Source organism: Podarcis muralis, chromosome 3 (assembly GCF_964188315.1).
Source record: "Podarcis muralis chromosome 3, rPodMur119.hap1.1, whole genome shotgun sequence".
NCBI lineage: Eukaryota > Metazoa > Chordata > Lepidosauria > Squamata > Lacertidae > Podarcis > Podarcis muralis.
The window spans coordinates 23,638,681-23,653,494 of record NC_135657.1 but is presented as its reverse complement, the minus strand read 5'-3'; the positions used below and the strand labels follow the sequence as shown (position 1 = coordinate 23,653,494).

The window sequence follows — 14,814 nt, the reverse complement described above, 5'->3', positions numbered from 1 at the left end:
TCCCAAGTCCATTCACTTGATTAACAATGGGTACCTAATCTTGGAGAATGGCCCCAAACCCAGGTTGCTGGCTAACCAGTGTGTTACCAGTGATTGCATACCTTTTATCTGTCAGTTTGGAACAAAACAGGATTGTCTGTCCTGTCCTGTTTTATTTTGTATTGTGCTTTCTACTACCTGTATATACCACCTTGTGATTTCAGTGAAAGATGGTATATGAATATTTTAAAACAAATCATAACATTGTTCAGGCAAGATAGCTCACTTCTTTAGATTTATATAAACACAAGCATATAAATATCCCCAAATGTCTTTGCCTTCCAAAGCCTGACTGGGAACACTTTTTCTGTAAGTGCAGTGTAAAACCAGCCAGGTAGCAAACCTAAATCTAAACAGTATTTTACATACAGACTAGAAATGTTCTTCTCATAATTGTTGGTGTATTTTAAACAAGCAAGATATCCGTTTACACTATTCTTTGTATAATTTTTATTGCACCATAAAAATTCCAAAATCTAAAATTACCACCTGGCTATTAACAAACTTGTAAAAAGGTCAAGTCTCGAAATGGACTGTTGTGCTTATATGATGAGTAGCATCTACTTTAGCACTGGGATAGCAGGCTTTGTGGTTTCCCTATTGTTCTGGACTGCAATTCACATCTTTTATTCTATTGCTAGTTCTCTGACTTGCTAGTTAACTTGTGACTAGGTCACAGTCCTACACACACTTGGGAGTTTCCAGGGGGCACCAAAACAAGAGTCTTGTGGCACTAATAAAACCTATCAAATTTATTTTGGTACATGCGCACACACTCTTTTGGAAGCCCTGGGTGGTGGCAGCAACAGACTGTGAACATCAAAAGGAGACAAGTTTTGTTACACAAATCGAAATGCTTGCCCTAATGGAACCACATCATTGGATGCTAAGCAGTAGCTGTTCCTCCAAAAACAGCTGGTAGCACTTAACATCTTGGAACTGGCAAACCAAGTCACACATGTAAGGTAAAGGTAAAGGTACCCCTGCCTGTACGGGCCAGTCTTGACAGACTCTAGGGTTGTGCGCCCATCTCACTCAAGAGGCCTGGGGCCAGCGCTGTCCGGAGACACTTCCGGGTCACGTGGCCAGCGTGACATCGCTGCTCTGGCGAGCCAGAGCCGCACACGGAAACGCCGTTTACCTTCCCGCTAGTAAGCGGTCCCTATTTATCTACTTGCACCCGGGAGTGCTTTCGAACTGCTAGGTTGGCAGGCGCTGGGACTGAACAACGGGAGCGCACCCCGCCGCAGGGATTAGAATCGCGACCTTTCGATCGGCAAGCCCTAGGCGCTGAGGCTTTTACCCACAGCGCCACCCGCGTCCCACAATTCACACATGTAGTGTGATAAAAATCCATTGTCCTGCTTCAGTCCACAAGTGATGAATCATAGAATTGTAGAGTTGGAAGGGACCCCTTGCAATGCAGGAATCTCAACTATATCATCCATGACAGATGGCCATCTCTGCTTAAGAACCTCCAAGGAAGGAGAGTCCACAAACTCCCAAGGGAGTCTGCTCCACTGTTGAACAGCTCTTACTGTCAGAAAGATCTTCCTGGTGTTTAGTCAGAATCACCTGTCTTGTACAGTGGTACCTCGGGTTACATATGCTTCAGGTTACATACGCTTCAGGTTACAGACTCCGCTAACCCAGAAATAGTGCTTCAGGTTAAGAACTTTGCTTCAGGATGAGAACAGAAATCGTGCTCCGGCGGCGCGGCAGTTAAGAACAGTTTCAGGTTAAGTACAGACCTCCGGAACAAATTAAGTACTTAACCTGAGGTACCACTGTAACTTGAATCTTGTAACTTGGCATTGGTAGTCTTGATGAATGTAATTCAGTGGGTTCACATTGCAGTCTGCCTTTGCACTTCCACTGTGTCCATTAATTTCAGTGAGTCTGCTCTGAGTATGACTTTAGATACAACCCTTTGAGTGTAAAACTGAACTTGAACCAGTGAATAACTATGCCCCAAGCGCCAAAAGCTTTGTAATTTCAGCATTAGGAAGGACTCGCACATTAATCTTGGGGATGCGGTAGGAAACAAGCCTGCCTTTCTGTTTGGAGAGGCTTACAGTCAGAGCAGGGAGCAGCAGGAGACTCTGCACTGCCCTGCTGACCACACAACCATTCTTGGCTTCTTGAGATGCTAATGACATCTGACTGTGGTCACTGACTGGCCCAGGAGTTTGTTGATGGAGCAGTTCTTTAAACACAGTCTATGGCATAATTGCAGGGCTTGAGAGCTGTGGTGATAACAGAGTGCCCGTTGAACCAGGTGACTTTACATGCTATTTTTTTTTCTGACATTGATGTAAGACTGGGAGTTAGAAGGGGAAGCAGCAGGCGAGTGAGTTCCTTCCCATCCCCATCCCCATCCCCAACTGATATTAGCTGGGAAACACTGTGCCAGCTTAGTTGCATGCCAACTATTTGGAGCTGCTGGAAGTTTTGTTTGTTTGTTTTTTGAAATCTGTATTTCTTGCTAGCATAAGGGTAGAACCCAAAGTGGGCTGTTCATATTCAGAACATGGGATTGGGGACGGGTGGGTAGGAACTGGGGAGAAGATGGCTGCAGGCATATCTGCTCCTGTGGAGTATGCATCTATGTTCCTGAATGTGAAAAACTTAACAGGTGTGAGGCATATGGGCTGCCTTTGTGCCAAAGGAAAATTGTCACCTTCAAAGCCAGCTCTTGAGCAGCTCAGATACTAAGTTAGCAATTTATTTGTAGTGGGAAAAGTTGTAAGCGAATGGGCGGAATGTGCAGATCTGAAGTTTGACGGGTAGACATGTTTGTTTTTTTATTTAGTAATCATACTGTAGTAAACGTTAACAACTTAAGTTTTGATTATTTAATTTTTTTTAGGTATGTTCTTATTGAGCGAAATGCTAAACTAGAACCTCCATGTTAAACATCAGCCAGGGTGAGGAAGGAGACAAAATGTATTCCATTTCTAATTTATGCAGGCCTAGAAAACAAACGCGGACACGTTTAAACCACAGTGCCTAGGACTTGCCGATCAGAAGGCCGGTGGTTCGAATCCCCGCGACAGGCTGAGCTCCTGTTGCTCGGTCCCTGCTCCTGCAAACCTAGCAGTGCGAAAGCACATCAAAGTGCAAGTAGATAAATAGGTACCGCTCTGGTGGGAAGGTAAACGGCATTTCCGTGCGCTGCTCTGGTTCGCCAGAAGCGGCTTAGTCATGCTGGCCACATGACCTGGAAGCTGTACACAGGCTCCCTTGGCCAATAAAGTGAGATGAGCGCTGCAACCCCAGAGTCGGTCACGACTGGACCTAATGGTCAGGGGTCCCTTTACCTTTACCTTTAGAAAACAAAAGGTTGAATTCCATTTCCGCAATGAAAAGGCCTCAATCTTCAACTCTTTCCTAAAGCTACTATTAAATACTGATTTTCAGTAACTATATACATGGAAGGGTTGATTTTTTGTTTTGTTTTTTACATTGCACCTATAGGGTTTCTAATTCTGTCCTTCTTTCCTTAATTCGCACAAAATGCAGGACTTCTCCCATTTCTGTGGTACGGAAGATAAAAAGAAAATACTTTTGTCATCCCAAGTATGCGAATCTTCCCTGGTTCTGTCTTAGGTTTCTGCTTCCAAGTCAATGCTGACTCAGGAGTGGGGAACCTGTGGCCTTTCACATGTTACTGGACTATAATTCTCATCCTTTACCAGTGGTATGGTGAATGGGCTGATGGAAGTTGCAGCACAACAAATTCAGGAGGGCCATAGGGTCTCTATCCCTGATTTTATTTGCCATGCAAAGGATACTTCTGAATATAACATTTTAAAAAGTAGGGCTTCCAACTTTCTTGTGTCTTACAGTATCAGTTGGCTTACTAGCATTGGCATCTGAAAACCCAGTAAACTTTCTATGCTTACAACTGTTTCTTTTCTGTGGCATAGCATTCCTGTTGAGATACGACAGGCAGGCCACTATCTGCATTTTCCCAGAAACAAACGAAGACATTTTGTTCAGACAAACTTCCCCAGTCGGGATATATAGCTCTCTGCCACGGGTGTCTCCTTTTTATTGTTTTCCAATTCATTTGCTTTTGTTTTGGTTCTCGTATTGTTTCAGAAAGTGCAAATTTAACCATCTGGCTTCACGTGTGAACTAAATACACCCCCCCCCCCCAAATAACACTATTATAAAAGACCTTGGGTTAGTTCCTGAGCTGTGAGCACGGTGTGACTTTCTTGTTGCCTGTTGTTTCCGAAAGAGGTCCTGGGACCCTTTCAAAATATTGTGGGAGAGGCTGCAGCAAAAAGGGGAGTGACTACAAATCAGGCAGAGCTCCTTTCATGCCACACACCAGCTGTTCTGGAGGTGTCTCGAACCCAGTCTTTGAAACTTCCGTTGTTGCATTTTGAGACAGGGAATTTCATTAGCGTGAGCAGTTCCTGAGCTCTGGGCGCAGTACTGTGCCCCATGTTTCAGATTAAAACTGAGGAGTGATTGTCAGAAATGCTGGAGTAAGATAGAGTAAATAAAATGCTTATACTACACAACAAGAAATGTGCTGCAGAGTTAGAAATACTAAATGGTCATGTTCCACAGTATCAGTTGTCAGGCGTGGAAGCAACTAATAACTTTTCCAGTGTTCGGACCTCCCAGTGTTCTAGGTGCATTTTGAGACAGGGAATTTCATTAGCACGAGTGGTTTCTGAGCTCTGGGCGCAGTTCTGCACCTATGATTTCAGATTAAAACTGCAGAGTGGAAGGAAAGGAAGACCCTTTTCTGCCTCCCCACCTCTAGCTGCTCTCTGAAGACTGGAGAAGAGACCTCTCTTAAGAATATTAGGGGGGTGGGCAGGGGAAAGACTAGACCATGTGAAAAATAAACGTAATATTTTAACTGCAGCTCATTCATTTTCAGCTTTCTATTCTTGTTATAAAAAAGCGTGCCTAGACATTCTCTTGTTGTGCCCATAACCTAGGGTTAAGGTGCCATTTAGCTCCTAGCTTTCATATCTCAGTTTCTAACACTGAATTTTTCACAGAAAGTCTTTAACTGCTCTAAGAAAGCTATACCACAGGAGGTAGTTCCTCATTAGAATTAGTTTGGGCCATTCATTAGTATTCTGCATCAGGAAACAGACACTGATGCAAGTAAAAGAAATCAAATATTTATTTGGACAAGGTGTAGCCACTACCACGCTACTAGACATTGCAAGTAAGTAAGTAAGTAAGTAAGTAAGTAAGTAAGTAAGTTAGTTTTTATGACCTCCAGGCTATAAAATGGAGGTTGCAATTTCTCAGAAGACTATTCATGAAGTTCAGTCTAGAAGCTGCAGAGTATACAGGCTGTATGTTGGGGTTACTGATAGCTAGTTCACAGAAAGGAAGAAAGTCTAGGGCAAGTTCACAAAGAAACCAAAAGACATAGATAAAACGCTCAGGGCATCACAGCCACCCAGCATCCATTTAACCATCTTATATGCACCAGCTTAAAATGTTTTCATTCTCTCTGGCATGTTAAACATTCATATTTGTAAACAATCCCTGTCGTTTGACTTTTTCCACTTTTTCCGTTTTATTGACTTTGAATTTTGTTGCCTATATTTTTCTGCTGCTCTCCTAGAGTGGTTATTACGTTTTAAATTGTACTATGAGCCCCCGCTCCCGACATTTTAAATATATACCTTGAACAAAATAAATTTGATCACATATGACTGAAGCCTGAGGCAGAGCCATTTCTGAACTGAAAAGCATAGGCTGATCTAAGTGCATTACTTGGGACTTTGAAGCTCTTTTAAAGCAAGACTCTTGTGGAAGAGAATTCCTAGAGGGCAACACGGTCCCACAACAGACACACTGTGGAGAACCTTCTCTTTTAGTCACTCACACCCTTTTTGCCAAAGTCCGTGTGAGGGATGTGGTTTTGGGTGCCATGAAAGGGCAGCAAATGGTTAGTTATCATGGGGAGGGTTATTGTTTTGTTTCTTACTATGTTATGTATTTTTGTTTTTTTTTTAAATTGTAAACCGTCCTGTTTTCCTTGGGTGAAGGGCAGTATAGAAATTTAATAAATAGTAATAAAGAACAATAAAGAATAGCTTATTGTTGAATTTTTACTCCCAGGAGGCACCTGGGATTTTTCTGCATCAGGTGCCAAAACAACTTGATCAGCTTTAGGGTGACTTTCGTTTGCTGCGGCACCTCAGACATATCCCAATTTTGCCTCTGTTAAAGGGGCGGTTTTTGGGTATTGTTCCGAAACCTTTCAAACTCTGTTTGACCAGAGGCAGCAGTGCAGTTAAATTAAGATTCCCAACAATATGGGATGTGATGCAAGTGTCATTCAGGAAGAAATATTGTCTATCTTCACTCAGAATTCCATCATAACCCCTCAGAATTTTGACTTTATCAAACTATCAATAGCAGCCACCTAAGTATAAATATTTCTATGTAGCACTTCCAGTTGCTCATGAATCAAAGCACATTTCCTCTATCTAAGAAAGATGAAGTAAATCATGAGGGGGCAAAATAGTCTACAGAAAGTTCAATTAACCGCAACAGAACAATGGCAATATTCTGTTAGAAAAATTACATTAGTATTAAAGAAAATGCACACAGTGTGATTACAAGCTGGCTGTGCATTTCTTATACAAGATTGCACTGAATAGTCGGTTCATAAAACCGCTCCTTTAAAAAAAAAATCATTCTTTGATTTTTATTTTATTTTTCAGATCTGAATTTTCGCCTCCTCCTGAAAATGCAAATGCAGAAGCATCATACTAAATCAATACTCTCAAATATTAAGAAATCCCCACCCCTGTCATTAAATTAAGGTAAAGGTAAAGGTACCCCTGCCCGTTCGGGCCAGTCTTGCCAGACTCTAGGGTTGTGCGCCCATCTCACTCAAGAGGCCGGGGGCCAGCGCTGTCCGGAGACACTTCCGGGTCACGTGGCCAGCGTGACATCGCTGCTCTGGCGAGCCAGAGCCGCACACGGAAACGCCGTTTACGTCATTAAATTAGTTGACATTAAATCCATTTACTCAACTCCTTGTCCTAAAATGCTTGCAAAGACAAGAAAAGAACCTCATGGAAACATAGCGGGGGAATAAGTTTTGTTGCTGTAGGGGTTCAGATAGAACAGTTACATTTATGAGTTACGGGAGATAGTGGTTTGTTTTGACGTGGGTGTATGCCTCATACCTCCATAAACAGGAACATTTAAACTTATCTAAAGGAAATGGTTTAGCAGAGCTATTTTGTTTACGCATCCTGCAATAAACCTAACTGCTGGGGGGGGGGGAGGATTACAAGCCAATATATACCCTGGAGGGTGGGGCAAAGAGTAAAGATGTGAATAAGGTTCATTACTTTAAGCAGATATATTAGTGGTCTACTCATTCACACACACAAAGACACACAAGTGCATGCACACACACACATACACATACGAAGGAGACAGTGTTGAACAGCCACAGAGTGCACAAAACTTGCCCACATTTGAACTTGTAATTTATGGGTGAAGGGCGAAGTGAGTGCCATTGGAATTTCAAGGATAAAGTGTTGGACCAAGACTTGAGTGAGTAGGAGGCTATATGCACAGTAGGGGCCTTCCCTATTGTTGCTTCATGTAGCTTCCAAAAAGAAATTCTGGAAGGTTAGAGACATGAAAACTAGGAGCAAAATGGCACCTTAAACCTAGGTTATGGGCACAACAATGGAATGTCTAGGTATGCTTTTTTATAACAAGAATACAGTCATACCTCAGGTTACAGACACTTCAGGTTGTGTGTTTTCGGGTAGTGGACTGCCGAAACCCGGAAGTACCGGAACGGGTTACTTCCAGGTTTGGGCAGTCGTGCATGTGCAGAAGCGCCGAATCGCAACCCACGTGTGCACAGACGCGCCACTGTGGGTTGTGGACGCTGCGGGTTGCGAACGTGCATCCCACACGGATCACGTTCGCAACCCGAGCGTCCACTGTACAAAGCTGAAAATCATTTAACTGCAGCTAAAATATTATGTTCTAGTCCTTCCCCTGCCCACCCCCTAATATTCTTAATAGAGGTCTCTTCTCCAGTCTTCAGAGAGTAGCTGGAAGTGGGGAGGCAGAAAAAGGTCTTCCTTTCCTTCCACTCTGCAGTTTTAATCTGAAATCATAGGCGCAGTACTGCGCCCAGAGCTCAGAAACCGCTCCTGCTAATGAAATTCCCTGTCTCAAAATGCACCTAGAACAATGGGAGTCTTGAAAACTGGAAAAGTTATTATCTGCGTCCACAGGTGACAATTGATACTTACTGTGGAACATGACCATTTAGTATTTCTAACTCTGCAGCACATTTCTTGTTGTTGCATGTAGTGTAGTATAAGCATTTTATTTACTCTATCTTTCTGACAATCGCTGTCTTGTAAAACATTAGTAATTAACTGTAATGCCAGTTTAACCTGATTTTGCCTCTCTAGAATTCAGTGATTCCCAGTAAGCTCTGTTGGAGTGAGTAAATCAGTGCACTGAAATGTGATGACAACTGAGGGCTTTTTTAAATGCATAGTTATATTAAGTGTGAGAGAACAGTGCTGCAGTAATGCACTAATTCACTACTGTATTATATGTTACACACCCATTTATGAATTAAAATATCATGTATCTTTGTTAGCCAGTAAACATTATGCTAGTTCTTTTCTAGGGTTCCTTTATCTTTGTATTAAAATCTTGCATTTCGACGGCTGAGCGCTTGGAGAGATGTAAATTTCTTTTAACATATTTAAGAGATGTTGGGGGTGGAGAGTTCTCCACACAGTAAGATTGCTTTGTTTTGACATTTATCTTGCTGTGATCGTTCTGCCAGTTGGCTTTAGGCACGGCTACCAAAAGAGTGAACACATGTTGCATTCATTAACTTTCCTCTGGCTCTGCTCAATTTTGCAAGTCAGACAAAAGCATGATCATATTAAATGGACTGTAGTGCAGTTGTAATATGAGTTCTCTCACACACTTAATGAAATGATAATCTTGAGAAACCTGCATCTCTCCTTCCCTCCCACCCCACCAATTGTTGGGAGTTACTATGCCTCTCCAACTCGGTGCAAATTCTTGTTTGTGCATGTGTTGCCCCCTCCTTCTAAATTAAAACGCTGCAGCTGTAGATGTATCATTCAGCCTTATTTGCATCTTCTCCTTCTTCCGTGATGCATTTGTACATGGGGAAATCCCATGTCACCTTTACAATGGTTGTGTGAGGTTGGCCGGATTGAGAGAGTGAAATCGACCAAAGTTTGCCCAGTGTGCTTCTTCATGGTTAAGCAGGAATTCCAACTTGGGTCTCTTCCAGCCATTTGCAGTGTTGTGTCCAACCACACTAGATGTAAAACCACAGACTTAATGCCTTTTCAAACTGACTGTGTTGGATAATTTTGTTTATGTGTGTGAGCAAGTCCGCTTAGGTGAAGCTTGTTTGCTACGCACATTGATCTTTCGACGTGGATCTTCTTTTATCACTTATTTGTTGGATCGGTTGGCAGCCTTTCATCAGTAGTGGTCCCAGAACGATTTGTAGTAGTAGCTACATAGCAAATGCCACAGCTGTATGCAAACTACAATTCAACTATACCATACCCTTCAACATGTTGATTCCCAAAATGGTGACATATGTCTTCCCATAAGTGCTCCTGTATGGGTCAAGTGACCCGCGTGAGATCATGGTGCCCCAAAGATGTGCTTTTTGGGGGGCTGTGCTCTCAGCACCCAAAAACACATGTTTTGGGGTGCTGTGTGAGATCACGACCACCAAAATGACCACTGTGCTCTCGCCGGGGGAAAAACCTGGATGTCCTGGTTTTTTTCTTGGACACTTGCATGGTATGCTATGATCATAAACATCCCTAAATATAAAAACACTAAAACCATAATTATATCAGCAGCAACAGCTGCAGTACCCCTGGCTGGCAATACCCTTGCACAAAGAAAGGAGGCTGTAGCTAATGCTAGTCAATAAGGAGGCAAAATAGGAAAAAGACATAGCTGGGGGACCACTACTAAGAAACCCCTGCCCGAAGCCCACTTCCCAAAAGCTTCACTTGCTAGTGGGCCTTCCAGAAGAGTTGCCACTTCAAGCGTTTAAGCCCCAAGTCATGCTCTTAGAAAGCATGAGATAAATTTTTTTTTATCAACATTGACTTAACTTGATTTCAAACCACTAGTGTCTATTTATTTTTTATTTTCTAGGTGCATTCATAGGAAGTACAGCTCTCCCTTGGCATACCTTTTGACTTTATTTCTCATTTTTAAAAGTAAAAATAAAATATTGCCCCTTTATTTGCGTCTTTCCCTGAAGTGACTAATTGTAGAACTATATATTTTATAAATCAAATTATGAGTTCTCTGACCGTAATAGAAGAAGAAAAGGAGTTTGGATCTGATATCCCGCTTTATCACTACCCTACCCTACCCTAAAGAGTAAAAATGCCCAACAAATGAAGGGGCCAAATCACCCATCTCCTTATTATGATGCTGCAGGAATGCTGGGTTATTTGTTCATTTGTTTACTTAACGTCTTACCGGCTGATCTGTGGGACATCTTTGGGAAAAGAAAAGGCTAAGTAGTAAACCCTGTGCAAATCCGGAGTGGACTCCCTAAGACGGTTGATCATGTTACACCTCTTTCTGGCAACTTTTGCAGCCAAGCTGGTGCCAAATGTATTGTTCTGCTTTACTTTGGACCACATCAGTGATGCTAAAAGTGGGGTCTTGTCATCTGGGCATACACACTGCCCATGCTTGCACCCCGGAGACATCACTTCTGTGTTGATAACACAGCAAAAGCCATGCAGGAGGCAACCTTAACGAGTTACCGATCTCGTTAATTCTCCCAGCAGTTTAATTTCAGCTCTGGAGACGCACTCCATTGTCTCTTGAGACAGAAGGATGCCGCCAACAACAACATTAAAAAACAATTATACCGCCCTTCATCTGAGGATCATAGGTGGCTTACAATATAGAAACACAAAAATACATACCATAGTACGAAACAAAAATAATACCACCCATTGGCTACAGTTTGTTAAATTAGCCAAAGGTCTGGGAAAGGAGGGATGTTTTTGCTTGGCGCCTAAAGATATGTAGCGAAGGTGTCAGGTGAGCCTCCACGGGGAGAGCATTCCACAAGCAGAGAGCCACCACGGAAGGGACCCGTTCTCACGTTTCCGCCCTTCTTGTGGAAGAGGCAGATGAAGAAGAGCCTCCGATGATAATCACAGGGTCTAGGATGGCTCACACGGGTAGAGATCTGTTAAGCTGCCTGTACAAATTGTGGCAGCAATTCAGCCTGATGTGAAGGGGGAAAAAGGAGCTTAAGATTCAGGGCTCCGAATGCAATCTCTTGTTTCAGTTGCTTTAAACAAAAGATGGGTCTCTATTATGTTGACACTGTTGTGTCCCAGTCAACTTAGCATGCTAGATAATAATAATAAATCATATAGCCTGCTTAATCACCAACTTTTTAAAAAAAAGAAGAAAAAACAAACTTTTAGCCCTTAGTGAGCTCTTTAATTCTTACTTTGTGCTGCAAGACAGATTGCTGTGTTGTGTCTGTGCTAGTAAGTGCCTTTATTAGTGTATTTGTGACGTCTAAGGTTTAGCCACTCCTTACAGCAGTCTCAGATTTTCTTCCCCCTCTCCCCTTATGTATCCCACCCCCTTCTGCCTCTCTCCCTCTCTCTCTAGCACACACACACACACTCGCTCTCAAACGCAGAAAGCTCTTTTGCTCAGTAGAGTTCCAGGGCTCCGAAGGAGCAAAGCTGATTGTCGGGACTTCTTGCTTGTGCTCTGCATAAGTGCTTTTGTGGCGGGCCATCTGGACTGGCAGGATTTCCTCAGAATATTTAAAGTATGTTGTCTGATTTGGAAAACTCGGGATTGCCGTGAGACTCTGGGAAAGGCAGCAAGCAGGGAACGTAGACAGAACTGGTTCGCGGCTCATAACGTAGGTGGCAGGAATGGAAGACGCGTTGCCTTGCCTTGCTTCGGTGTGCAATTCATCAGCACTTATGAACTTCTGCACCGGTAAAGTATAACTTCTTTCCCTCCCTCCTCCTTCTTTAATTGGGAACACCAGTACAGCCACCGCAGTTTCTTGCTAACACACAAGGGGAAAGGACTATCTCCCTCTCTTCTCTTCCCCCCAAACCTTGTTTTTTTTTTATTTATTTTTTTGTAAATCTTCCTCTACAACTTCCTTCACAAATACATACAAAGTTTGAAGAAAAGTATTTACCTCTTTGCAGTCTTGGTTCTTTCCTAGCCTTAAAGGAAATCTGTTTTTTTGCTAGTTAATGCCTTTCATGTACAATGGAAAGCAGAAACCAAACGATTTCGTTTGGTGAGACTACTCTTGCGGTATGAAAAATCCCCTCCCATGAAATAAATCTGAATATTGCATGCTTGGAAGGTGGGGGGGGGGGGAGAACCTGTTGTATCATTGAATTTTAACATTCAGCATGTGTTAAACATGTTTCCATATTTGTGTGCAAGATGCTTCAGTTAGACTTAACTTTCAGTGAAAGGTTTGAACCCCTAGAGGAAAGTTTTGGATTGCATAGGGGGCCCCCTCAGGAAGTCGTACCGTAAAACATCTATGCACAATAAGTCATTATGTATGCTGCAGTCTTGAGCATTCGCAGCACGGTTTGTATTTCTGCACAGCATGTGATATTTTCCAGACCAATTTATTCCTGGCTTTCTTGTGATCGTTAATCTGCAATTACTGAAGCATCTCAGCACAACTTCATATGCATACATCATTATCAGTAGCTAGATCTGTGTATACAGCAGAAAGCTGCCTATAGAAGCTCTTGCTTCATAGAGTTTTTGCAGTGGTTGTTTAGAAATATTGGGCCAAGAGTACAGAGCCAAAACAAAATGTGGAGGAGCTCCAAATGCAACCCTATTTTACAAATGCACCTAATGATAAGTGAGTATAGAAATATTCATCTTGCTGATTTGTCCAGATTAATACATGTGTAAAAAAGGCAGGCTCTTTTCTTTTTTTTGGGGGGGGGGCAGTTTTAGAGCATTAAGATGAAGAGAAAATTACTTCTGCAGAAAGATATAAAATGTTAAAATAGAAACTGCTTTGTACACCAAAAAAAGTTTTTTATTTTATTTTTACTTTTATTGGTAGGAAAAAACACACTTAAAAATAAATAAATTCTGTAAGTAATGTTGAGCGCTGCAAAAACAACAAAAAACAATGATAGCACAATATGTAATACAAAGGTGCTGAAATCCTGGGGTGGGGGGTGGGGGTTAGTTGGCGTTTGGTGGTTTAGAATGCTTGCTAATACAAGAAGTTACCTAAGTACTCTCGTGCAGGATAAAATTTGTTCCCTTGGATTAGGCAGATATCTGGCAGGAAATGGAGTGGAGGGAGGCAAGAGATTCACCTTCTTTGTTTCCACTGAGTTCCATATTGGAGATTGCAAATCCAAATCCTGTTGATACTGCTGGCACTGGGTTACATTTGTGGGCTCTGATAACAACTTTTTAAGGACTGTTATTTTTCAACAAAAAAGCACTAAACATAGTTGGGTAGGCTTGGGGAAGGGTTGGTTAAAGTTGAATGTGGAGCTTAAGTTGCACATGCCACATGTCAGTCTACAGCCCTTGAAATATTTGTGCTTACAGGTAAGCGAGCGGGGAACCCAGTTTGCCTGTGACTGACATGTACTTTGCATTTGTATTTATTTTGACACCTGTAACCTTGCTTTGTATGCTATTCCAGTTCACCCCAGTACAGGTTTGGTAACTGGTTGTGTTTCATTTATGAGCAAAGCAACTTTTAAGTGAGCTCATTCATTAGCACCAGATCAGACATTACCCATAGATATTACAAAGGATGCTTTTAGATGAAAATAACAGGGGAAATAGTTCCATTTGTACCATTTTTTAAATTTAAAGTGAGTTGTACCCTTAACATAAAAGGTCGTTTAGACCTTTTTAGGAGGGCAGAGTATAGAAGCCTATGCAAAAGCAACATTTGTATAATTGTGGGGGAGGAATGCATAAAATAGCTATCGGGCTTTAATTGTACATGTTCACAATTTCATTTTACTTGGGAAGCTAGTGGATGTTTGTTGTTGTTCATTTTTAACACTTGAAACAAAGTTGATCACTCATTTTAAACCGGTCACCTGATTTTATTTTAAGGCTATGGTCTGAGTAAAGTTGGAAAAAAACATTTTATAGAAGTTCTGGTTCTGTTATGGTTCACAAACAAACTTTTTTTATCAGTTCAGTTTGACTCCCTGCAGGTAAGTATGTTTTGTGCTGTAGCCACAATTAACATAGAAGTACGTAGTATGGGCCATATCCTGTCACACATTTCTGCCCTTAATGAAACAGTAGGGGAGGACACTGAAAGGTCATCTGTGGATCAATGTTGTTCAAAATCAATTCATTTGTGGTTGAGCCAAATTAATAATGCAGGATCAAAGAGCTTTGCAATACAGCATGTAATTTTGATTACAATCTGACATTACAAATCAAACCGGTGAAAGCAAAATAACTAATACAGTCCACTCCATGTATTCTTATAGTCTTACTGTGGACAGATACATATTCTGGCAAATCGTTTTCCTGGTGGTGACAGTTACTCTCTGTAAGTTACTGTTAAAACTATCCACCAGGCAATAAGGATCTGTCTATAGGTGCCACTTCTAGAGGATAGTGCCGTATGCACCAGATCTTTCATAGAACCCGAATACAAAACAAAGCCATTTTTAGTGTAAGGAA

The 14,814-nt window shown here is 41.9% G+C and overlaps 1 protein-coding gene across 10 annotated transcripts in view; it reads left to right on the top strand.

Annotated features, from left to right (window-relative positions):
- Positions 1 to 14,814, top strand: part of EML4 (EMAP like 4) — a 158,653-nt gene that overhangs the window by 58,283 nt on the left and 85,556 nt on the right. For 6 of the 10 annotated variants that reach the window (XM_077925549.1, XM_077925548.1, XM_077925547.1 and 3 more), the window contains exon 1: positions 11,729 to 12,087. The exons of 1 other annotated variant lie outside the window; for it this stretch is intronic. In XM_077925549.1, coding sequence (XP_077781675.1) covers positions 12,021 to 12,087 — 67 coding nt within the window. In that variant the 5' untranslated portion in view covers positions 11,729 to 12,020. Of the gene's footprint in view, positions 1 to 11,727; positions 12,088 to 12,972; positions 12,995 to 14,814 lie in introns of those variants that run through there. 3 more of the 10 variants (XM_028724776.2, XM_028724779.2, XM_077925544.1) reach the window with 3 other exon arrangements.